Raw genomic sequence first — 26,947 nt, 5'->3', positions numbered from 1 at the left:
GAGTCATTTAAGAGGAATCCCTGGGACTCCAGAAGTCCTCCGTCTCAGCCACAATCGCTGCTTGTTTTCACAACCAGAAGTTATGCAGACTTTTCTTCCTGGCACTGGAATCCTGGGCTGGAGGGCCTATAGATTAGTCGGGGCTGTAGATTAGTTGTAATTTTGAAGTGGTTATGGAGGAGGCAAATACAGTGTTTACCTTTTTTGCCACCTTGATTGGAAACTTCCATTAATCTCTATTTGTTTACCTAAAGATAATGATTATATCAATAAAAGTTTTACCATCATTATTACAGGTTTTTAAAAAATATTTATGAGAACATTTACTAGGTACCTCCAAGTGTGGGCACCTAGATTTTCCTATATGAAGACATGGGAAAAGACATTTGGTTCCCGGTTAAGGAAGCTTACCATAGCCACTACAGAAACAAAACCTTTAATAGTCTGCCTGTATGTACTGGAAGATAATGATGGATCAAGATCAGTGGATCTCCAGCTTCGGTATGCACCAGGATCACCTGAAGAGCTTGTTAAAACACAGTTTTCTGCCCTGACTGGTGTGGCTCACACCAGTTGGTCGAGTGCTGTCCCACAAACCAAGGGGTCAATGGTTTGATTCCTAGTCTTCCTGGCCGGGGCACCTGCCTAGGTTGCAAGTTCAGTCCTCAGTTGGAGCATGCGTGAGAGGCAACCAATCAATGTTTCTCTCTCACATCAAGTTTGTCTCCCTCAATTTCTCCTTCCTTTCCCCTCTCTTTAAAAATAAACACACACATACACACACACACACACACACACACACANCTTCCTGGCCGGGGCACCTGCCTAGGTTGCAAGTTCAGTCCTCAGTTGGAGCATGCGTGAGAGGCAACCAATCAATGTTTCTCTCTCACATCAAGTTTGTCTCCCTCAATTTCTCCTTCCTTTCCCCTCTCTTTAAAAATACACACACACACACACACACACACACACACACACACACATTTCTGTGTCCCATCCCCAGAGCCTCTGATTCAGACCCTCTGAGTGAGGTCTGCACATATAACTAGTTCCCAGGTGGTGTGGTCCTGGTAGTGCACTTTGAAAATCACTTTTGTTGATAGTTGCTTGAAAGGAAAGAAAAGCCGTTTTGTTCTGAGGAGGTATAATCATAGGTCCCTGGATTGATATGTTGCCTACTAGTCATAGAAGGGATCTATTAAAGATCATTACAAGCCTGTGCAAGGACTAAGAAAACAAAGATACTGATTTTCCACAACAGTTCTTACTACTCTGTATTCCCTTCAAGTAATGCAAACATTTCTAAAATAGTGAAATATTATTTTTAATGATAGTAAAATTTTCTTTGAAGCCAACCATAATTCTTGGCCTGAAACAAGGCCTCGACTGATCTATAGAAATTGATAGGGGTGTAGTATATATCTTCTTCAGAAGTGTTTCTCACACTGCAATATATTTATGAATCATCTGGCAATATTTTAGTTGGTCTGGGAGTGAACCTGAAGATCCTGAATTTCTATCAGGCTTCCAGGATACCACTGTTGCTGGTCTATCCGTAATACTTCAAGTAGCTCTATAGGCCTTCTGTGAAGTTTTAGCTAATACAAGTTGCTTTAGCATCTAGTGATCCCTGGAGAACACTGGCGCTTCCTAGCATGTCTCTGTCATAGAAACAGAGCGTTTAACTAAGGCAAATTCTGGAATATACTAATCTGTATCCTGAACTCTTGGCTTTAGAATACAAATGAATAACTGTCAGGAACCTAAATCCACAAAATACCCCTGCGGTCTAATAGAACCTGGTGGAAGCTTTCAAACCTGATCGAGTACTGAGGGGTATTTCATCTCTAATCTCCACTTCTTTACCCTAGTATCAATCTAGAAAGAAAGAGAAAAAATGCAGAAGATAGAAGATAAGAGTGTAATACAATTCTGCAGTTTCTGTCCATATCACCACTGTAAATATCTGTCTGATAAACACGTCTGCGGTTCTTCGAACCTCTCTTCTATCTTCTTACCTCTCTTCCAGTAACCCTCCTGGCTCTTGTCACAGAAATTTCAAGAAAGCTACTGACTTTTGTTATTCCCCCTAATAAAGCTTAGTGTTATTTCAATTTTTGTGGAGCCAAGGACCAATATTAAAGAATTTATAATCCTTATTAGACCACACAGAAATAAAGTATAAGGAATCTTTTATCTCCATTTAAACTGGTTGCTATAGGGGGTAAAAGAAACTTCAGAAAAATGTTAAAGTTTTTTTGATGGCATCAAGGAGAAGAGGCATAAGAATGCACTCTTTTCTACAATGGGTTGAAAAAAGAAAAAACCTTAATAAATAGTATAACTTTGGCCCCGCAAGTTGCTGCCTTAGGATCAGACTCCCAGAACACATTCAGGTTTTACAATAAGGTTGCTCTTGATAATGAGGGTGGCAATGGAAAGTAGGCCAATCTTCAGGGGTCCACAGATACAAGCTAAGAGGTAGATGGCTTAGCCTGAGAAACGGCACTGGGTCATCATGTACATCAACAAGAAGACCTCATCACCCATAACTCCTCACTCTCTTAAACCTCTTACTCCACCTCCCACATTGCATTATGAGAGTTGCCATCTGTTAAACTGAATTTCAGAATTTCAGAAACCTTGTATCCAGCACTGTAAATTTGACATGAAGGTTTTTCTGATGAAATTAGTAGTGATTTTAACAAATGTGATTTTCCAATGTTGTACTATGAAATGTGTTAACTTTTGGAAGATATGCATAACTCAGTGAGTCAATATTTTCCAATTGCCAATGAACGTATGATGTTACAAATTATCTGGTGGTAAAAGATCCATTCCAAATCCAAGGCAAACCAATAAATTTTAATGTAATAGAGTAAGAAGAACTCACTGATATTTCACATTACACATTATAACTAACCTTTAAGAAACTTACATCTTCTCAAATTTTGGTGTAATATCAAAAAAGAATATCCATAGTTATCTAGAAAAGCTATTAAATCTTCCTCCTTTTTCCAACTACATGCCTATCTGAGGCCAGATTTCTTCACACACTTCAACCAAAAGGGTATGTGACACAATAGGTTAAATGCAGAAGGAGATATAAAACCAGCTCTCCCCTATTAAGCCAGACATAAAGAGATTTGCTAACATATAAAATAATGCCACTTCTTAATTTTTTGTTTTGAAAAATATAGTCAATTTCACCAAGGTTGAGGGTTTGCTGCCTAGTCAGGGCACATACAAGAATCAATCAATGAATGTATCAATAAGTAGTACAACAAACAGATCTCTCTCTCTCTCTCTCCTCCCTTTCTCTCTAAAATTAATAAATAAAAAATTAAAGAAAATACAGTATTTTTCATAAAGTATATTTCTTATATAATGGGTTTATTATTACTAATTTTCAAGAAATGCATACATATTTGTTGTCAGTTTTAACTTATACATGGTAAATATTGATAGGTATAACTCACCTAAACAAAATTTCTTTCTGTAATTTTGGAAAAGCAATATGTAAATATAAGGAAAAATCAACAGTACTGGCTAAAAACAAACAAATGAACAAATATTTGTATCTCTAGCCCGAGTAATATAATCACTACACATGAGTTACTCTCTCTGGAAAATATATTCTCAGCTATCAACAGGTACCTTACAAATATACCTACTCCAGCTCTTTGAAAAAGACAAAAGAAGGTGCACTTCTAAAGTTGGACTTGATCATACAAGGTAGTAGTCATAGAGCCTCTCACAATTTTTGGATTTGCTCCCGTACTTGTTAATCTTGATCCACTGGAGTTCTCTGGGGACACGGAGTGATTTCTTTCTGACTGCTAGAGCCAGAGAATCTGGCACAAAGTATGACTTAATAAATATTTGTTGAATGAGTCAATCAACAAAATAAATACTTGGACACACAAAAGTCATTCCAGAGTGATATTTAAACATATTTATGTTCCTCCATAGTCAGAAACACCAGTGTGAGGCATTATGTACCTTCCAAAGATATAAACTAAAATCCTTTGATGAATCAAATAACTAGAAATCCTCATCAAAAGACACCATTGAGAAAACGAATACATAAGACTGGGAAAAAATATTAGCGAAACTATACTGATTGTGTAGTTTTAGTGAAAAAAATTTAGTGAAACTAGACTGACTGTAGTTTCACTAAATGGTGTCTTTTGTTGAGCATTGTCTTTTGTGTAGTTTCTTTAAAAAATGTTAGTGAAACTACACTGATTGTGTAATTTTAGTGAAAAAATTTCACCAGAAGTGTCACTAAATTTCACAATGGTGTCACTAAATTTCACAATCAGTTTCTTTCAAATGTAGTTTCTTTAAAAAATATTAGTGAAACTACACTGGTTGTGATATCACATTCCCTGGTCAAGTAGGGATTAGAATTGTGTATCACAAGAAAATGCATGTGTGGAACTGTGGGACTTTATGGAAATAGTAACAGGTAGAAAACATCATGCTTATTCAGACAGTTCACCTTATTGCTTGGGATCAAGCTATTTGGAAAATATAGTGAAGCTTACCCTTGCATCCTATACCATCATGGCCAAGATTAGAGTGTTGAAAAAAATTAAACGTCTCAAGGAAATTATTAGAAATTATTCCAAAGACACAATGTGAAGCCCTATTTCTGGAAAAAAAGAACTTCTGCTTTCCTTATATGTCTGGTTTCTGGGAAGTCCATCACATGCATTATGTTTACTTCACAGTGTGGGTTAGATAGAGATGATGGTATTCACCACATAACTACGCTCTAGGTTTTTGATATCTGAAAAGTCTTCAGATTTCAGCCACTCTAATTCAGTTTTGGGTAGGAAGGTGTGTGGCTCTAATATCTCTTCACAAATTTGTATTAATTCTATTCTTATTGAATTCAAGTTCTTTTGAAGGAGAGTTGACATTGTGCAAGTTCTATTGGCATTACAAATCCTTGTGACAACTTTGCAAGCAACCTCCTGAGTCTGGGAATAAACCTCATTAGTCACTATGATAATTAAGGTATAGAATAAACAAGAAAAGAGAACTTTCAAAATTCCTTGAGATAGTAGTTTAAATGCCAAAATATCTCTTTGATACCAATGAAATATCCACAGGTGAGAGGCTAGCTATGTAAAGTTCTGTCAAAATAAAATTCGGCCTTGACTGGAATGGCTCAGTGGCTTGAGTGCTGGCCTGCAAGCTGAAGGGTCGCTGGTTCAATTCCCAGTCAGGGCACGTGCCAGGGTTGTGGGCCTGGATGGGGACGTGTAAGAGGCAATGGATTTACGTACCTCTGGCACATTGCTATTTCTCTCCCTCTCTTTCTCCCCCTCCCCCACCCTTTCCCTTCTCTCTAACAGTAAATTTAAAAAATTTAAAAAAAGAAAATTCAAAACTTTATTTGATATGAATCTTTTACTGAGCAAGAAACAAAATACTCGCAAATAGGGAGACTTAAAGTTGAAGAGGCTAGAAGCTCCACTTTTAGCAGCTATAGATCAGTCTATCAAGCATTGAGGGAATATAAAATTTTTGTTATTGTGATTGGTTACTAGAAACTTCAAATCTTTCAAAGGTAGTAGTACTGTATAAGCTTAATTGTATATATATATAGCTGATTGGCTAGGAAGTGATAAGGTCACATTAAGATGAAGAAAGCTTAAGTTTTGTTTCATGTCAGAGTCAGCATTTAGGGAAATCAGAGCAGTTTAAGTTTCAGTTACTTAAGGTTACTTAAGTTACGTCATGACTATGAGGCTTGGTCTAAGTGTATATTCAAACTGTGGCCTCCCTTTTGTTTTTTCCTTAACAGTTCTTACTTGTTCTAAATGTACAGCATAATTCAAGTTCAGGAAGCATTAATTTGCTCTGTGTTTGTCAAGTATTTATATCACACTGTAAATAAAAAAGCTTCTACCCCCAAAACTGGTATCTCTTATTCTTATGCCGTGGATTAATATTTTGTACCTTAGAAATGATTTCTCTGATGTAATGAGCTTAAATCATACTGTAAAACAATAAATCAAATTTTCTGAACAGAATCATGGTCATATATTTGTTTGGTTCATTGAACTCATCTGGTATCCCAGAGTTATATTATAGGGACTCTGAAATGCCAAAACTAAAACAAGTAAGCAAAAAATATTTATTAAATATTAAAAATGAGTGTTTTATTTTAAAATAATATATACTCTATTGTGAATGGGCCCTGAAAATAATGGACAACGAATGCTTAGTGAAAAACAGTAGATGGATGAAATAAGTCTCAAGTTCAGGAGCACTCTACATTCACCACTATTCAATACTTACTTTAGAATTGTGTTTCATCTTCTAAACTGTAAGCTTCTTGAGAGCAAACATGATGTCTTCATTTTCTCCACAATGTTTAGCATAGTTTCTCATACCTAGAATTAATAAAAAATAGCTAGTTAGCATTTACTGAGTATGTGTGTTTATTCAATATATGTAATCTCAACAACCTATGTGGCTGCAGAAGTACCCTGTTCACAGATGAAGAAATTGATGCTCAGAGATAATGTGATCTAATTGAGATTTTATAGCATCTAAGGGACTGAATCAAGATCTGAACACAGATATGAAGTGTCCACTGTTTGCCATATTCACTCACCATAGTAATTTATTGATAGCATTAAATGCACATTTGCTGAATTGATCAATGCTTTTGTGAGTTCAGAATACGGATTTTATTCTGATCATAGAAATCCTTTCAAGCATCAAAACTATGACTAAACTACAAAAAAATCATTCACAACTGCCTGAAATCTAGCTGAATGGGAGTTTTACAACTAGGGATTTAAAGAAGCCACATCCAAGCTGGTAGGAGGGGCAGAGACGTGGAATGGGCTGGTCTCATACCCACATATGGTAGATAAAAATTGGGAGAGATATTTTGCCTATCCTAAGAAGTGAGGGGTCCTGGTCCCACTCCAGACCCTTCATCAGGGTTCTAGTGCCAGGAAGAGAATTCCCCGTAACTTCTGGCTATAAAAACCAACAGGGATTTTGGATCAGTAAGACAAAGAGCTTCTGGAGTCCCAGACGTTCCTTTTAAAGGGCCCAAGCACTGATTTACTTGGACTGCTCTCTTTGAGCTCCAGGACTGGGGTAGAAGCTTGAAAAGTACCAAGGATATATGAGGAGGACCTGTCCAGCATCAGGGTGAGAGCTGGGTGGGGGACAACTTTCTGCCAGGCAAAAGTGCTGGCAGAGGCCATCGTTCCTTTTCAGAGCCCATCTCCCAGAAAGGTGGGCACCATATCTGAGTCTCCATCAACTTGGCTCACACAGTTCACCTGGTGATTCCCTGAGACCCCAGCCCACCCAGCTGTTTCTAGGAGCTTATCCATATGAATGGCCTGTCTTGATTCATGCTGCAGACTTTCCTAAAATCTTTCAAACAAGCAGCATCTGGCTCAGCATGACCCCAGGTCCAGTAGTAACAGCAGTTCTTTGGAATCTAAACATAATGGGTTGTTTCTTAATCACAATTTTGGATTTATGGCTTCAAAGCAGGCTTTGATAGGGCTTTATTCTGGAAGACATAGTATTGATGTTTTTCATGTTTTGTCTAAAAGAACTTGAGCCCTTGCTGGTGTGGTTCAGTGGATTGAGTGCCAGCCTGCAAACCAAAGGGTTGCTGGTTTAATTCCTAGTCAGGGCACATGCATGGGTTGCAGGCCAGGTCCCCAGTTGGGGGCATGTGAGAGGCAACCACACATTGATGTTTCTCTCCCTCTCTTTCTCCCTCCCTTCCCCTCTCTCTAAAAATAAGTCAATAAAATATTTAAAAATGAACAAGGACAAGTGAGAAATGCAGTATAGACATCAAAATGTTACATTTTCAAAACGGTGTCAATACTGAAACATGTATTTTGAAATTCAGGCAATTTCTGGAAAATTAACTACTAACAGGCAACAAAAAAAGAAGTCTTTATTTTTCTGTTTGAAGGGAGTTTTCATAACATTGCAATGAGGAACAAAAAAATTAACCACTGGGAATCACTTGCTTCACTTGGCTTCCATGGCAGTCTACTCCCTTGATTTTCCCTTCTCATTCTTCTATACTGGATCCTCCTTTTCTCTCCAGCTCTTCGTGGTGGGGCTTTTCCAGGGCCACTCCTTCATACTCTTTTCTTTTTCATTTCTCTAGCTATACTCACTATAATGGTTTGAAACAACTTCTTATATGCTGATGACTCCCAATTTTTGATCTCTAGCCTATGTCTCTCCTGATGCAGAATCATACATCCCAACTGACTACTTGAAAACAACATTCATGATTAGTGTCTCAACCTGAACATCTGGAGAACTGAAATCTTGATCTTACCCTTCAAATTTGCTCCACCCGAAGTCTCTCCCATCTCAACTGATTTAACTTCATCCTTCCAGTTGCTCACTTCAAAAGTCTTGGAGTGGTCCCTGACTCTTCTCTTTCTCTCATGTCCTTCATTCTAATCACCAAGTACTTTTGAAAGAACCTGATCGCTTTTCCCCACCTCCATTAGAACCACACTGGTTCAAGACACTATCATTTCTCCCCTCCTTTCACTTTCTCTCCCCTGAAGTCTATTCTCAAAAGAAGAGTCTGAGTGATGTCTTTAAAATACAAGTCAGGTCATGCTATTTTATTTTTTCAAACCCTCCAAGAGATACACATCTCACATAAAATAAAAACCAAAGTTCTCACACAACGCCACACAATTTGTCATTCCTAACACCTTCCTCCCCTTACTCCCCTTTCTCATTTGACTACCGACCTCCACAGTGTTTCCCAAACATGCCAGGCTTGCTACTGACTATGCACCTTGGAGCTGTCAGTTTCCTTTGCCTGGAGCCCTTTTCTCAGTTAGCGGTTCCACCCCCATCATTTCCTTCAAATCTCTGGTCAATGTAACTTTTTCAACAAAGCTTATATGATTTCCTGTTTATTTTTTATGTATTCATTTTAGAAAGGAGGGGGAGAGAAAGATACAGATTCGTTGTCCCACACATCTATGCACTCATTGATTAACTCTTGCATGTGCCTAGACCAGGGATAGAACAGCAACTCTGAAACATCTGGAGGAGGCTCCAACCAGGTTAGCCAGGGCATGTATGATTTCCTTTTTAAAAGCTGCAACATGCTCTTCTACCCTGTCATCTTCTTTTACCCTGTCCTATTTCTTTTTTTCATACGTGTATTACTTTATAGCTCATCACACTATTTGTGAGTTTAAGTTCATTTGCCGTAGAATGTAAACTCTCTACGGCAAAGATTTTGTTCCAATGTTTTGAGGGTTGGGCACATAGAAAACGCTCAATATAGAATTCTACAAATTCATCATTTCATTGTCCATACAGCTGAGCAAGCCTCTTAACAATCCACAGACCTAAATTTCACAAACTTCTTAACAGGCTAAAGCTCACGCGGCATTCTACAGTTCTCATTAAGAGAACTTCCCTCCCCCGGAAATAAAAGCCTAAGGGGGCCCAGAAGCGGAAACTATTTCCGTTTCCGTACAGACGCCAAGGAACAAACACAATGGAGAAGACCGGCAGCAGCCGAAAGAAAGCCGTGAAACGCAAAAGCGCTACCGAAGAACCTCAAGAGGCGGCAGTCGTTAAGGATGGGGCGACAGAAAGCGGGGTCCAACCCCCCAAAGTGTCTGCCTTTCCTCCAGGCTTCAGCATTTCCGAGATCAAAAACAAACAACGGCGACACTTAATGTTCACGCGGTGGAAACAGCAGCAGCGGAAGGTACGTGAGGGGCGGAGGCGTCAGGGCGCATGCGCGGCGTCTTTTGCGCGCGGGTGGTGGGGACGTAGGTGGGGTTGTTGAATTTTCTTGGTCCCCTTCCCTGGGGTCCCGAGTTGTGACTAATCCGAAGGGTTATGGTTGTTGGGCATGTTTTGTCCTGTTCCCCTCGTCCTGCTTTTTGTTTGAACGTCCGTGATTCCTTTTCTTACCAGCTTTTTGCTAGGGGGACTCTGGCTGAGAATGAAGCAATTTTCGCTACTGCTCTCCCAGTAGTGAAAATTACTTCCTCTTGATCTAGGAGGCAATCCCTCTCCTTGGTCCCATCCTCCTCCGGTTGGTTAAGTCACAGAATCTAATGCAGGCAATAAATACATAAATTAAAAGTGATGTTTCTCTGATGCAACTCTTACCGAAATTAGCGCTGTAATGTTTCTAGTAATTGTATTTACTCTTTACAACGTTATCCTCATACTCTTCTGGAAAGTAATCAAATAGGAGGAGATAAGTAAAGCCCAACCTGACAGTGCTCATTTGTGGTTAAATTGCAGTTAAAAGCAAAACTTGCTTATTCTTGCACGTTATGAAAGTTCGTACACGTAATACTCTTTTTTATGTGCCTTCCTCCTCGTACTAGACTGTTTGAAGCCCTCGACTGAGTCTTACTTGGCCTGATTGCTAAGTAAGGAGTACGTTGAAGGAGCATGTAACTCATTCTGGTGTGCGAGTATGGGGGAAGGGTGTCCCAGAAGACCTTGCGACCTAATAGATTGAGAGTTAATAACACCAGTGGGGGAAAGCTTTTTCTGTTGTGTTAAACATTTTGTTCAGAAATGGCCAGAAGATACACATTCACAGTACAATCTTAACTCACCTTTCAAGTTCTTAATACTTTTAAAAGGACATTTTAATTATGAAATACATGGAGAGCTAGTGATGCACTTTTGGAAGCAATGTGAAAATGAATCTCCCATTCCCATTTATTTTTAGTGCTTTCCCAGAGAAACAATGAGCATAGACATGACCTTCTTTAGGAATGCAGGAAAAAACAGCAAAGGTTTTTTTAGATATGCATTGTGCATTTTCACTTAATTTGAGATTTTACAGTAAAAAGGTTACTGAAGTTTTAAATATTCAAAATTGGCCAGTTTAGTTTTTTTTGAAGAAGAAGAAGCAGGCTTTTTGTTACAGAAATCTTATTGATGGACCAGCTCATTTATTGTACAATAACTTACAAAAACCTATGTCAACATTTTAATTTTAATACATTATGAAGATTACTCAGTGTAAGCATTTGTAGCATTAGTAGTTTATAGTTTCTGTATGTGTTTATGATATAACTAATGTTTTCTCAATATTGTTCTTTTTTCAAACCCTTTAGGAAAAGTTGGCAGCTAAGAAAAAACTTAAAAAAGAGAGAGAGGCTCTTGGTGATAAGGTAAATAAACTTTTTAGCCATCTGCTTTCTATCTTATATTAAGGAATGCTCAATGATATTTATGTTGAATGACATAATTTGTGAAGTATGTCAGATGTGTAATAATAATATAACAAACCCCTTTCTACTCTTTACCCAGCTTAAGATATAATGCATTAGCCCTGGCTGGTGTGGCCTAGTGGATTGAATGCTGGCCTGTGAACCAAAGAGTTGCCCATTGGATTTCCAGTCACGGCACATGCCTTGGTTGCAGAGCCAGTCCCTGGTGGGGGTGGGGGGTTCATGAGAGGGAGCCACACCTTGATTGTTCTTGCCCTCTCTTTCTCTCTCCCTCTCTCCTTCCCCTCTCTAAAAATAAATAAATACAATCTTTAAAAAAAAAGAAAAAAAATACAACTCTTCCCCCCCTCCTGTTTCTTATGATGAGGTACCAAGTAAAGATATGTGTTTGAAGAAGGAGAGATTATAGATCATATAGAAATAAAACACTGCTTTTTTATGCGTTCTCTTAATAGTATTATGTTAAATGACAGGAAATTGCCAATATTAGACTATTTTGACCTGCAAAATTCTATCAAGCAATGTTAGTCTCTTTTTAGCTCTCAATAATCAGTCAGTTACAGCAACTTAATATGCTGGTCACCATTTGAAAATACTACCATTCTGTTTTTTCATATTGAAGGATGACTTCCTAGAACTACCTTTTAAAAAAAATTATTTAAAGCTTAGTATTTGTTTTGTAGAGTATTAAAAAATAAAATCCTAAATACCATCAGCTCATATTCATATCTCTGCTAGTGTACATACATTTTAAATCTGTTTCAGTTAGTGTATACTTACGATTCTCTTGCCTACTCCTTACTGTTTTATTTACCCAATTTTTGGTCTAAGCTGAGTACGCATGATTGCTGATTGCAACAATATTCCTTTATGTTCAAGTACTATAGTCATTATCTTGCTGTTGGACATTTGCCCTATTTGCTGTTCATTTCTGTTAACAATAGTGATCCTACATCTTTCTTTATATAAATTGCTCCCCTCTTTAAATCCCTCAAACTAGAATTACTAGTTCAGCATATGGAAACAGATTTGTAGCTTTTGTTATATATTTCTGAACAGCTTTTTGGAAGTATTGGGACAAAGCTACATTTTGTCCATTCATATAGGTATATGTACTTCGTAATTTTTTCCATTTTGACATCTCTATTCTTAGTAGACAGTTATTTTGCTGTCATTTTTTTCTCTGTGACTTTTGTCTGGTTTTAAGTCATTTGATCCAATGTTGGCAATTCTTTTAGTATATGTGTGTATTTCTGCTCAGAGAGTTAAAAGGCTTTTTTTACTCAGAGTTGTTAGGATTGATTTAGCAGTATGTTGAAATGAGGAACAGATTGAGTTTTTGGATTGTTGGCAAATTTCTGTTATTTTTCCCACTGTAATGCAAAATTATTTATGTAAAATGTTTCTTACTACAACTTAATCTTTTTTCTTTTATTTAGGCTCCACCAAAACCTATACCCAAGACCATTGACAACCAGCGAGTGTATGATGAAACCACAGTTGACCCTGCTGATGAAGAGGTAATGAAAAATTATATGTTCATAATGTTGTTTAAAGTACTTGCTGGTGAATTTCTATAATGGATTGATGCAGCTCTACTGTTGGTATATTATCTTATTTGCTATAGATTTTATAATAATTAAATTTCCCAATAATCCTATAGAAAAAGGCAGTGATTTGTATTCCAGAAATGTATTCTATTTTATGCCTGCATGAACTTCCTGTCATTAATACTCCTTTTTTTTGTTGAAGATTTTATTTATTTATCTTTAGAGGGGAAAGGAAGGAGAGAAATACCAATGTATGGTTGCCTCTTATGCATCCCCTGCTGGGAACTGGCCTGCAACCCAGGCATGTGCCCTGACTGGGAATCGAACCTCGATCCCTTGTTTCGCAGGCCTGCGGTCAATCCACTGAGCTAAACCAGCCAGAGCTAATACTCCTTTTTTATACATCATTTGAAAAATATTTCTCATACTTTAGAATTTTGCAGTACCCGTTACACATTTTGATACTTAGGAATAATATTTGATGTTATTTTTTTGTGTCCTCATAAAACTCTTCATTTCAAAATAATCTACTTTTCACATTTTAATTTTAAATAGTTTGCAACAGTACAGTCAGAGAATCAAGGTTTTTAAAACATTGAATATATTTTTTAAAATCTTTATAAGGGAAACTTGGTTTTGTTATGTCGTTTGCTTTCGAACCGTGCATTTTATCAAAGTATTTCCACATATCTCTCAATACAATCATTCAGTCAGTCAGTCTTCCACCAACGTTTATTGATTGCATACTATGTATTGGAATTTGTTTTTTTTTTTAAGATATTATTTATTTATCTTCAGAGAGGAAGGAGAGAGGGAGAAAAATATCAATGTATGGTTGCCTTTCATGTGTCCCCTGCTGGGAGTTGGCCTGCAGGGAACCAGCCTGCAACCCAGGCATGTGCCCTGGCTGGGAATCGAACCGCGATACTCTGGTTCGCAGGCCCACGCTCAATCCACTGAGCTACACCAGCCAGGGCTGGAATTTGTTTTTGGTATTAGAGATCCATAAGTACACAATACACTGTCACACAAAATTATTGTCCACTGAGAGCTTACATTGCAGGAGGAGACACAAACAATGAATATATTAAAATAAATTGTCACATGTTAGCAGATGATAGGTTACTAGAGTTAATAAGTAGGTAAAGGAGATTCGGGACTACCTGGAGTAGCATTTGCAATTTTATGTATATAGGAGTTTGTAAGAATGCATACATTTTATTTATTTTGACATAATTTCAGACAGTCAAAAAATAGGAGTTCATATATATATCCTTCACCTAGATTCCCTAAATATTAAATTGTACCATACTTGGCTTTCATTTACGTTCTTTCTGAAATGCTTGAGAGTAATGGCAGACATGAAGCCTCTTCTGTATACTTTTAGTATGTTTTTACCTATAAACAAATGTATTTTTAAAATAAGCACAGTGAACAGTTACCAAAATCAGACAATTAACATTGATACACAATATTATGTAATTTATACAGCTTATTCAGATGTTACCAGTTGTCCCAATGACACCATTTTTAGCAAAAAAAAAAAAATCCCCAAGATTATGCATTTCACTCCATTATAATGACTCTGTAACCTCCATAAATTTGGAACAGTTCCTCAGAGTTTTCTTTGCTTTTAATGACATTGATATTTTTGAACAGTACAAACCAGGTATTCTTGTAGAATTTCACTAAAAGTGAGTCAGGTTTGTTCATGATTATATTCAGAATACTACAGATATGATGTTATGTACTTTTCAGTATCTCTTATCAGAATTGGTACTATTGATTTTCCCATTACTGGTTAACTTTCATTACTTGATTAAAATGCCTGCCAGATTTCTTCCATTATAGCTACAATTTTTCCCTGTGTAATTAATTAATAAGTATTTGAGGGGGGACTTTGAGGTTTATATAAATAAATGTTACTCTTCAAACTTTCAAGACTTGTAATTACAAATAATTTTTTTCAGTCTGATAGTTGAGAAATTATCTCACCGTAGTTTTAATTTGCTATTCTCTTGTAGTGAATGAGTTTGAACTTCTTTCTTTTTAATCAGTTATTTGTTCATGGTTCTTGTTCATTGTTCTGTTGGTTTGGGTTGCAATTTCATATACAGTGAACAGAGTAGGCTTCATTGAGGTGGCCTTTAGCAAAGACTTGAAGAATGTGAAGAGACTAGCTATCTTTGGGGGAAAGTTCTCCAGAGTGGGGAAACGGGGCTCTAAAGCAGGAGCATGCTCAGCATGTTTTTGAGGAAAAGCAGAGAAGCTAACATGCTGAAATTAAGTAAGCAATGGGGGAAAATTGTAGAAGAGGTGACAGGAAAGTATGGGGAAATGTAGAGCCAGATTAATGACTTTGTTGGCTATTGTGAGGAATTTGGCTTTTACAGCTAGTGAAATGAGGAGACATTAGGTGGTTCTGAACAGAGAAATTATGTGATTAGACTTAATTTTTTAAAGTGACTGGTTACTGAGGCCCTGGCTGGTGTAGCTCAGTGGATTGAGCATGGGCCTGCGAACCAGAGGATTGCGGTTCAATTCCCAGTCAGGGCACATGCCTGGGTTGTAGACCAGTTCCCTGCAGGCCAACTCCCAGCAGGAGACGCACAAAAGGCAACCATACATTGATGTTTCTCTCCCTCTCTCCTTCCCCTCTAAAGATAAATAAATAAATAAAATCTTAAAAAAAAAATAAAGTGACTGGTTACTGATGATACAATGTGGTAAACAGACTAGTTAGCTACTAAAGTAATTTACCAAAGAGATGATGACGATGATGACAAGATGACTTGGACCTTGGTGGTTAATTGAATATTGAGAATTGCTCTGAATCTGAGGTGGATTTTTTTCTGTGTATATTTTGAAATTTAGAGGCACTAGAATTTCTTGAAAGATTGGTTATGCAGTGTAGAAGAGGATTCAACAATGGTATGGAGGTTTTAGCCAGAGCAGTTAGAGTGGTATTATTATTGTTAAGATAATGAAGAGGTTTTGATTGGAGATAAATTAGGGGTCATAAGTATATCAAGGTTATATATGTGTGTAAAAGTTTCTCTAAATGTGTACCTAAGGGAGACTTTGTTGGGTCATGGGGATGTGTAAATGTTAAACTTTACATGATAGCAGCAAAATGTTTTGCAAAATGACAGTCAGTTTACACTTCCATAGTCTAAGAGCAGTGTCATCCACATTCTGGCTACTGCTTGTGTATATAGTCAGACTAGTGATAAAGGACTAGCTCATTTTGAACAGTTACATTTTGATTTGAGTTTGCATTTCTCTGATTTCTAGTGTTACTGAGCATGTTGTGGGGCATGTACTGTGATTTTGGTAAAGATATGCCAGCTTACTTGTTTTGACTGATTTTCTGTCCCACAGTGTATATCACTGATTTGTAGAACTTCTGTTTATAATTTGAATACTGATTCTATGTGTTACAAGTATTTTCCAATTTGTGTATTCTCTTTTTACTTCTTTATTATGTCTTTTGATAAACAAAAGACCTTAACATAGTTGGATTTAACTTTTGTAATATTTATGGTTTTTGTCATAATTAAGAAATCTTTCTCTATACTAGGATCATATGTTCTCATATTTTTTTCCTAGAAGAATTGAAGAGTTGCCTTTCACATTTATGTATGTGATCATCAGGAATTAATTTCTCTTTCTGGTGTGAAACTAAACTAATTTCTTTCCTTCTTGTCCTGCCCTCTCCCTAACATACATAACCAGTTTCCCAGCATCATTTTGGGAGTAGCTGCAACCTTTCCCTACAGTGAATTGTAGTGCTGTGTCATATATCAACTATCCATATATGCTTGGCTTTTCACCTGGGCTTTCAGTTTGCTTGGCAAATTTGTCACTGTATCAGTTCTTTTTTTTTTAACAAAAAATAAAAAAGTTTATTATAAAGCTATTTTGAATATGATAATGTGATACCTACATAGGGATTTATTGTGAGACAATTTTTTGATTCTGCTTATTCATTTATTTTGTCTTTTAGATTCCCTTGTTGATATGCAAGTATTTTTTGCCATTTTGTTGTTCATATTTTTTAGCTTTTATTTTCATTTCCTTCTTGAAGAAGTCTTTAACATTTCACATGATACGGTTTGGTGGTGATGAATGCCTTTAGCTTTTTTTTGTTTGGGAAATTCTTTATCTGTCCTTCAATTCTAAATGATATGTTTGCTGGGTAGAGTAATCTTGGTTGTAGGTCCTTGCTCTTCATCACTTTGAGTACTTCTTGTCTCTTCTGTCCTGTAAAATTTCTGCTGAGAAATCAGCAGACAGTTTTATGGGAGCTTCTTTTTAGATAACTGCTTTTCTCTTGCTGCTTTTAAGATTCTTTGTCTTTAACCATTTGCATTTTAATTATGATGTGTCTTGCTGTAGGCCTCTTTGGGCTCATTTTGTTTGAGACTCTCTAAGCTTTCTCGACCTATGTGTCTATTTTCTTAAACAGGTGAGAGAAGTTTTCTGACATTGTCTTTTCACAGTGTTTTCAATGTCTTACTCTCTTCTTCTGGCGCCTCCATGATATGAATGTTGGTATGCTTGAAGTTGTCTGAGAGGCTCCTTGCACCAGGGTCCCCAAACCCTGGGCTACAGAGCAGGAGGTGAGCAGAGAGTGAGTGAATGAAGCTTCACTCACATTACTGCTTGAGCTCTGCCTCTTGTCTTCCACAACATGGGTCCCTGGTGCCAAAAAGGTTGGGGACTTTTGCCTTACACTATCCTTTTTTTTTTTATTCCCTTTTGCTGTTTTGATTGGATGTTTTTTGCTTCCTTGTATTCCCAGTTGCTGGTTTGATTCTCAGCCTCATCTGCTCTACTGTTGATTCTTTGTAAATATTCTTCATTTCAGTTCATGTGTCCTTCATTTCTCACTGAGGTTTTGTGTGTGTTTTGTTGTCATCACCGTTGTAAGTTCTCACTAAGTTCAATGAGCATCCTTATATCCAGTGTTTGTAACTCTGCATCTAGTAGATTGATTGTCTCCCTTTTGTTTAGTTCTTTTTCTGGAGTTTTGTTCTCTTCTTTCATTTGGGACATGTTTTTCTGTCTCATTTTGGCAGCTTCCCCATGTTTGTTTCTATGTATTAGCTACATCTCCCAGGCTTGGTGGAGTGGCCTTTTGTAGTAGGTGTTATATAGGGTCCAATGGCACAGCCTTCCCAGTCACCCAAGCTGGGCACTCCAAGCCCCCCTTACCCCCTTGCCCCCAGGTGAGAAGTGTATAAGCTCCTCTTGTAGTTGAGTCTTGATTGCTGTTGGCACTTCAGTGGGAGGGGTTTACTGCCCCAGGCCTATAGGCTGTGAGGACTGGCTACAACCACTGACCACTGTGGAGGATTAGCTATGTAGGGCCTCTGAAGCCCCGAGTCCAGCCCTTGAGTGTCACTTGTGCAGGTATTTGGGATATGATATTTAGACATAGTCTGATGTTCTCCATCAAGTGTGCTGGCTCTGGGGCCGCCTGGGAGGTGCAGGCCAAGGTCAGCCACTGCCTGTGTTCTAACCCAGGACCACCCAGCATGAGCTACAAAGTGATCAGCAGATGGCAGCTACTTGTGCTGGGCTTGGAGGTGCCCAGGTGAGGCGAATCTGCAAATAAGGCCAATTGTTGCTAGTGCTGGACCTCATATCACTTAGCCAGAGGTATGGGGCAGGCTGAGACCAGGTGCTGCTTGCTTGAGGGATTTTAGGAAAGTCTGAAGCATGAGCCAAGACCAGTCATTTGTATGGATTAGCCACTGGAAACACTTTGGGTGGGCCCACAGGTTGGGTGGGGCATGGTATTAACCTAATACTATTCCCTAATACTATTCCCTAATACTCTTAGGGAATCACTAGGGTGGGCCAACAGTGTGAGTCAGGATGATGGAGACTCAGATGTGGTGACTGTCTGCTGGTTCTGTGTGGTGGGGAGGATCTCAGAAAAGGAACAATGGCTTCTGCCAGGATGTCTGTCTGGCAGAAAGCTGTCCCTCTAGCTCTCACCCTGATGCCAGACAATTCAGTTCCTCCCATGTGTCCCTGATTCCTTTCAAGGTGCTACCCCAGTGCCAGAGCTCAGAGGGAATGAGTCAAAGTAAGTCCATATATGGGTCCTTTAGGAGGAATGTCTGGGATTCTAGAAGTCCTTCATCTCATTGAACCAAATCCCTGCTGGTTTTTACAGCTGGAAGTTATGGATACTTCTTTCCCTGGCACTGGAACCCTGGTCTAGGGACTGTGATGTGGGGCTGGGACCACTACAGCTGAGAGATCCCTCCCAATTTGCCACAATGGGTGCGGGACAAATTTTTCATTTGCCACACATGGGTGCAGGACCAGTCCGACCTGCATCTCCACCCCACTGCCAGTCTCAGTGTGGCAGCTTCTTTGAACACATTCAGCTAGATTTAAGATGGTTCTAAATGATGGTTTTCTTTAGTTAAATTGTAATTTCGATGTGGTTGTGGGAGGATTCAAGTACCACATTTACCTATACCACCATCTTGACCAGAGGTGCCACTGTAGCAGTTCTTTACTTTCTCAATTGTTTAATTTCATGATAAGACTCCCCTTCCCACCCTTAACCTAAAATCCCAGTCTGTACATAGTAGTGTTCTCTTTCTGGACTTTTGATCCTGCATACAAAAATGTCTTTTTTTTTTCAGTCTTCACCAAAGGATATATTTACTGATTTTAGACAGAGAGGAAGAGAAAGAGAGAGACATTGATGTGAGAAACTTGGATCAGTTGCCTTCCTTATATACCCTGACAAAGGATTGAACCCGCAACTTAAATATGTGCCCTGACCAGGAATCAAAATTGGACCCACAACCTTTTGGTGTACAGGACAATGCTCCAACCAGCTGGGCCACCCAGCCAGGGCTTCCATATAAGATTGGAAAAACATTAGTGGCATCCTGATTTAAAAGAGAATACTTTCTCTTCTAATGTGTCATCATTAATATTTGTGTTACAGGTATATTCTGATTGTGAGTTAAGAAAATTCCGTTTTTGTGGGGGTTTTTGCTGTTTTTTTCTTGTTTTATCAAGAAGGCATGTAGAATGTTATCATACTTTTTCTGAAAATACTGAGATTATGTATTTTTTCTGCCAATATTTTGCTTAGAAATGTACATCTATGTGAGTGAGACTGCAGTACTGTAGGAGACCGTTCTGCATGGTGTGGGCCCAGCTCCCACTTGGAGATGCACAGAACCCACGCCCACAGACAGGTTCTCCTGTGGGGAATCAGGCCTGCAATATGCCTAGGCCGCTTTGAGTCTTGCTTTTGCTAAAAAATCCCTCACCAGGATTTGTGACAAACATTTACAGTAAAATAACTTCTTAAAATCCATGCTAAAGCTTCCAAGGACTAGTGTAACCAGTTCAACCACTTTTTCCTTTTCATTTACAAATATCCCTCTTCTGTGATGAGATTAGCAGCATTGGCTCCTTTGTTTTCTGTAAAAGGTAGCCAGTTAAAGCAACCTGTGCATAGTAAATAAGGTCAATAATGTAAGATAATGTAATGTGCTGAGAAACCCAATAATGGCCAGTCACAGCAAGGGCCAAGGCTTTTGCTCCCCTTGAGAGAAAAGCCATGCTCACCCTTTTCCTCCACAGGACTCAGTAGTCCATGTGAATGTCTCTCCTCCATCCACAATGTCACAGACCCCACGAGTTGGGGTCCACATCACAGTACTGTCCCCTTTTCATTCCTATTATTATTCATTCGACTTTTCACCAAAAATGTATCTATTTTGTTGATCTTTTCAAAGTACTTTTATCTTTCTCTCAATTAAATCTTTATCTCCCATTTATTTTTTTCCTTCTATACCTTGATTTTTAAAATTTGATGGATTTTTCTACGCTTTTTCTAATATTTCAACCAACTTGTGTCTTTGAATTTAAAGTGTCACAGACACTGGTTGGATATTGGTTTTTCAGTTTGACAGTTAATATTTGTTAATTATTGATGTAGATTTATATCGGCCACTTTGCTTTTTTTCACATCTTCTGTATCTTATGTCTTTATTTTTCACCTCTTCCTCCTGCTTCCTTTTTTTATTAAACAAATATTTTTTAGTATGCTCTATTCATTCTTAGTGATCTTTTAAGCTTTTTTTAAATTGGTGCTTTAGGAAGTACAGCATGCACTTTTAATTTATTACACTCTATTTAAAGAAATACTGGTACAATTCTGGTAAAATATAGCAAATTTGGACCAGTATAGCTTCATTTTCTTAATTTTTGTTTGTGCCATTAATGTCATATATACTACTTTTGTTTATGTTGTAAACTCAGTGTTGTGATTACTGCTTTAAACAATTTTTAAAGAAATTAAGAGTATATAAACATACTCTCCTGTGTTTGCCTTCACATGTATTATGTCTTCTTTCCTTCCTATAGATTCTCGTTTCATGTTTCCATCTAGTGTCATTTTCTTTCATCTTGTAGGATTTTCTTTTTTCGTTTTTTTATTGTCTTGTATGTTAGCATTTATCCCCCCTATATTCCCTTCCTCCTAGCAATCACCACGCTGTTCATATCCTTGAGTCCTTTTTCCTTTTTGCTCAATCCCCCTACCACGAACCCTACCCTTCAGGATTGTCACCCTGCTCTCTTTGAATCTGTCTGCATTTTGCTTATTAATTCAGTTTGTTCATTAGATTCCACTTAGGAGTGAAACTGCATGGTATTTATCTTTCTCTGACTGGCTTATTTCAGTTAGCATAATGCTCTCTGTGTCCACTCATGCTGTTGAAAAGGGTAAAATTTCTTCTTTTTTATAGCCAAGTAGTATTCCATTGTGTAAATGTCCCAAGTCTAAAGCTAATTACTTCCATTTTCATCTGAAAATGCGCTCATTTTAACTTCATTTTTTAAAGACAGTTGTTTAGAATATAGAATTCTTGATTGACTTTTTCCCCCTGTTATTACTTTGAACATATGCCATTGTATTTTGACCTTTATTATTTCTGATGAGAAATCAGCCATTACCTATCATTCCCCTGTACATGATTAATTTTTGTCTTTAGAATTTTCTCTGATTTGAAAAGCCAAGTTAGTTTTTCATCAGATTTGGGGAGTTTTCATCCATTATTTCTTTGATTATTTTTTTTCCTGCCCATTTCAGTCCTCTTTCTGGTACTGTCTTTCTAATGTTGTTGAAATGGTTAACATTGCCCTCCAAGTTTCTCCTGCTTTGTACCTTTTTTTGTGATTGATTTCTCTGTTCTTGAGATTGGATATTTATTAATCTGTTTTCTAGTTCATTGACTTTTCTGTCATCTCAGATCTGCTATTAAAACCATATTTTCCATTCATTACTTGAATATGTCTATTATAGCTGCTTGAAATGTTTGCCAAATTCAATACTGTGCCCTCAGAGTCAACTTATCATTGACTGCTTTTTTCCTTGATTGTGGTCATACCTTCCTGTTTCTTTGTATCTAGTGGTTTTGTTTTTTTTTTGCTTTAAAACTGGATATCGTATTATATTTCTGAATTGTTTTATTTCTTAAGGGTTATTGGGGTTTTTTTATTGTTTTAGTAACTTGCCTAGAACTAGTATGTGGTTTATGTCCGACAGTTGCACTGTCGGTACCCAGTTTTGTTATTTTTAAACTGACTCTGTAGAGATTTCTGATTTGTGTGGTTTAATGATCAGTCAGTGATTTGGACAGAAGTTTAGACACCTTGATCCACTATGATATACATAGCTTCTGCCAGCTAAGCTGTGTCTGGTTTGAGGGATGTTTTAAAGTTGCAGCCAGTTCTCAAGTGTCCCTTGCCTGTCACATGTGCTAGTCTCAAGTTTCTTCCATTTGTAGTATCTTCCATGTATAGTTAAGCCATCAGCCAGGACCTGTGAAGAACTTGTCAGCCTTTCTATGGCTCTTTCACTTCTGAAGCTCTCCTTTAAGTTTATGGTTTCTTTAAATTTCCATAGCTATCCTGAAGTAGAACTGTAAGCTTGGACTAGCAAAACTAGGGTGTTCACACAATCTTCCTGCCCTGAATTGGGCCCACCACATCTGGAGTCAGGACTTCTGGTTCTTGCCTATCATCAGACCTAGAGTTGATGAAAAGTTCTTGTTTTTACTGACAGCGTTGTTCGGGGGAAGAGTAGCTCTAAGGAAGATTCCTGATACTCTTGGCTATGGCTGAAGCCGTTTTTCAAGGATAAACACATTTCAGTTTGTGGCCTGAAATTGTTTGACATTTTTTTTCCAGAGGAAATCACTTAACTTCTTCATGTTGCTATTAATGTAAGTCCCTTCTAGGCCTTCTTTAAATCCCGTCAGCTAGGTAGTCGCTGTCACTGAATCCTTCTAGAACTACTTATAAAATTTTGACCCAGGAGAGTATTTGATGTAAAATTATCTTGTTTTTCTGTTCTTAGGTTGCTTATGATGAAGCTACAGATGAATTTGCTTCTTACTTCAACAGACAGACTTCTCCCAAGATTCTCATTACAACATCAGATAGACCTCATGGGGTAATAAATACATTAATTTGTGTAGTTCTTGAATTCCTAATGTTCTTCTCTTACTTAGACTATTTACAGGAACTCTGTTTAGAAGAGTTAATTAGTGATTGCCTTAGATGATGCCTGTGAATAAGCTAAATAAAATGTAACTGGTGGTGGAATGTAGATTTACCAAGTATGATTCTTCAGGATAAGGTTTCTCAACCTCAGCACCATTAACATTTGGCCTGTATCATTTTTCATTTTGGGGATTGTCCTATTCATTATCGGATGGTTAGCAGCATCTCTGGCCTTGATCTGCTGAATATCACCAGTACCAGCCATCCCCAATCCCCAGTCATAATCGACAGAAATGGTAATGTTTTCAGACATTGCCAGAGGTCTCCTGGTGGAACAGAGGCACCACCTATGAGAGTCACTGCTTTAGGATAATCAGCCTTTGGTAAAGAATGAAGCACTGTTCAGATTTCATTCTTTTCCTGGCCTTGCTCTCTATTATCAGCAAAAATGATAAGTAAATTTTTATTGTTTTCACTTTTGAAGATTTTTGTAATTTGTTTTACAGAGAACAGTACGACTCTGTGAACAGCTCTCCACAGTTATACCAAACTCACATGTTTATTACAGAAGAGGACTGGCTCTGAAAAAAATTATTCCACAGTGCATCTCAAGAGATTTCACAGATCTGATTGTTATTAATGAAGATCGTAAAACCCCAAGTATCCTTTGTTTTTTAAGGGAGGACTCCTGTTTTGCATGGTTTGTGTTGAGATTACCTATGATAGCAACTTTTTGTACAGCACAGGTACTCAGGAATTAATGTTAGGATTTTGTAGTTTGCTTCTGACACAAACCATGTTTAGTAGGAATGTTTTCAAAAGGATTCAAACCTTGACTTTAGGTTGCAAGAAATGACTGTTACCTCTCTTAACCCCCTTAAGATTTGATTAAATTTTTCAGTGTGGAGATGACACAGAAGTACTTTTGGCTGTGTGTCATGACGTTGAACCCATGGTGAATCTTGAAAAGAAATATTCAGTTACTGATAATCTGCTCTGTGATAGGCACTGGTATCTGTCAGAAATAGCTTTCAAGAGCTGGAAAAAATGGCATTTACATGACTATAACTTAAAATAAATGACAAGTGCTATAGTAACAGTGAAAACTGAGATTCAAAGCTTAATTTTGATTGTAAAAAGAGGTGGCATTTGAGGTGGGACTTCATGCATGGATAAACTGTTGCAGGTATTTGAAATAGCATGAGTTAAAAAAAGAACAGACATGGTAAGATTAATGTGTATTGTGTATAAGAGATTGTATCACTGCCTACTGGTTAGGAAACACCAGGGGGAGACAGGTTAGAAAGGTGGTTGAGTGCCACACTAATAACCTTGATAATGGAGAAGGGAGCTTAGGAGTCTCTGGTTTTGTGGGATGACAGTCAAAGCTGACAGCACATCCTAACCTTACGAACATAAAATGTCTGTAAAAACAAAAGTGCATTTTTAGGATTATAAGGCGTCTACATGGAGGTGAACTTAATTACTCTAGAATCCCTTCCTGTCTCATTCCTGTTAAGAGTGGTGGACTTCAGTTGAATGCTCAAGTACCCTGTTGAAAGTGATGATGAGCTATTTTTCATATTATGAAAATTGAAAAGGTAGAACAGGTTAATCCATTTTTCTGAAAGATTTATGTTGACTTCTGTGTCTTGAGTTTGAGGTTTCTAAGAAAGTCTGTTAACCCAGAGGAACACATGCCTATTCACCTAGCTACAGATTTTAGGAGCCTTTGGGCATAGAGGACCAATTATTCAAACAATTCAAGATTTATACTGGAGTTATGTTCTTAGCTTTCTGAACACAGATGGATTAATTCTGAGTCACTTACCAAATGGACCAACTGCTCATTTTAAAATGAGCAGTGTTCGTCTGCGTAAAGAAATTAAGGTAAGTTTTAGGCGTTGGTCTCATAATGTTTGCTTAAGTAGATGCTGTAACTAAAGAGCAGATTGATTTTAATAATGGCATTTGCTCTCCTGATTAAAACAATAGTTTTATCTACTAACAATTTCCTTGTGAGACTGATTATGGCAGACAGGCCAATAGCCTTCAACACTTTGAAACATGTTCCTCTTCTAGAACACATTAGTGCATTCACAGCATATGAAATACTTTTAGACATATCTTAATTCATGGGTCTGGTAAGCCATCTGTGGTTGTCTGTCCTAAGATAAATTTTCATGTTTGTCATTTAAATTATAAAATTAAAATTGCAATGATATAGCTTTGCTAATTAATTGATTTTTCACCATTTTTCTAGAGAAGAGGCAAGGACCCCACAGAACACATACCTGAAATAATTCTGAATAATTTTACAACACGGCTGGGTCATTCTATTGGACGGATGGTTGCATCTCTCTTTCCCCATAATCCTCAATTTACTGGAAGGCAGGTTGCCACATTCCACAATCAACGGGATTTTATCTTCTTCAGATTTCATAGGTGAGGGAGGTACCTTAACTCCTTGGACTTTGACTTTAATCATTAAATACATTTTCAACATAAACCAGTTTTCTGATGTGTTGTGACAGTTACTGTAAGTAAGAAATTGTCTTTTGAACCCTGTTACAATGTTAAAGAAGTTAGGTTTATACAAACTAATGTCAACTTTTTTCTTTACCTTTGAAGATACATATTCAAGAGTGAAAAGAAAGTGGGAATTCAGGAACTAGGACCTCGTTTTACCTTAAAATTAAGATCTCTTCAGAAAGGAACCTTTGATTCAAAATATGGAGAATATGAGTGGGTCCATAAGGTACGTACTTGCTCTCGAAAAGCCATTTAGATGGTTTTAATTATGGAATGAAAAGGAAACCATTCCTTTTTAAGCTTTGGGTTTTATACCTTAAGTTACGCTTCTGAATGTCTTCCCTCACTGATGTGGTATTTGGCTCTGGTGATTAATCCTCATTCAACTCAAGTATCCTAAAGATCAGTAGTTCTCAAAGTAGAACCAGGAACATCACCTAGAAACTTGTTAAAGTAAATTTTTAGACCGTTGACTTACTGGATTGGACCCAGCAATCTATAAGCCTGTGTTACCCTGATTCTGGTATGTGTTTGAGAACTTAGACATTTTGAGATCATAATAAATCATAAATGAAAACTGTATTACTTCAAAACATTATTTTCTATCTAGTAAGCAGTATTACACTGATAACGTGATTTTTACTTTAAAATTGTATATAATGTACACACACATCTATTGGAGAAGTAACTTCCAACACCTTTTATATTAGACCTAAAGACTGATACTTCAGAGACCCAAGTTTTTAAGCGCTGTTACCTATAGATGGTTGACTAACTTTTTTTACCCGCTTTCAGCCCCGGGAAATGGATACAAGTAGAAGAAAATTCCACTTATAAAGTAACTGAAGAAATAGTATTGGATTTTGCTGAGCAGGCCTATCTTGAGATTGTGACAGAAGATGCTTCAAAAGGGCATTTACTGATAACACCTTTCCTCTCTGGACAAATTACCTAGTGCCATTACCTACCACTTACTGTTTCTGTAAGAAATACAAATAAATGTGATTTTGGTAAGAGATTAAGAAGTTGCAATTTAGGTTTCTTACATTTGTG

At 37.5% G+C, this 26,947-nt stretch overlaps 1 protein-coding gene across 1 annotated transcript; it reads left to right on the top strand.

Annotated features, from left to right (window-relative positions):
• Positions 1-9,508: 9,508 nt before the first annotated feature.
• RPF1 (ribosome production factor 1 homolog) lies at positions 9,509-26,916 on the top strand. The gene is made up of 9 exons (XM_037060967.1): positions 9,509-9,763; positions 11,142-11,198; positions 12,698-12,778; positions 23,217-23,312; positions 23,869-24,022; positions 25,170-25,252; positions 25,626-25,807; positions 25,994-26,120; positions 26,690-26,916. Exons 1-9 carry the CDS (start codon positions 9,548-9,550, stop codon positions 26,729-26,731), a joined length of 1,038 nt encoding a protein of 345 aa, XP_036916862.1. The 5' UTR covers positions 9,509-9,547; the 3' UTR covers positions 26,732-26,916.
• The last annotated feature ends 31 nt before the right edge of the window (positions 26,917-26,947 follow it).

The sequence above is a fragment of the Sturnira hondurensis genome, unplaced genomic scaffold, assembly GCF_014824575.4.
Source record: "Sturnira hondurensis isolate 20B ecotype Veracruz unplaced genomic scaffold, ASM1482457v3 Scaffold0013063, whole genome shotgun sequence".
Taxonomy (NCBI): domain Eukaryota; kingdom Metazoa; phylum Chordata; class Mammalia; order Chiroptera; family Phyllostomidae; genus Sturnira; species Sturnira hondurensis.
The sequence above is the reverse complement of the archived record's forward strand: the minus strand, read 5'-3'. Positions and strand labels throughout refer to the sequence as shown.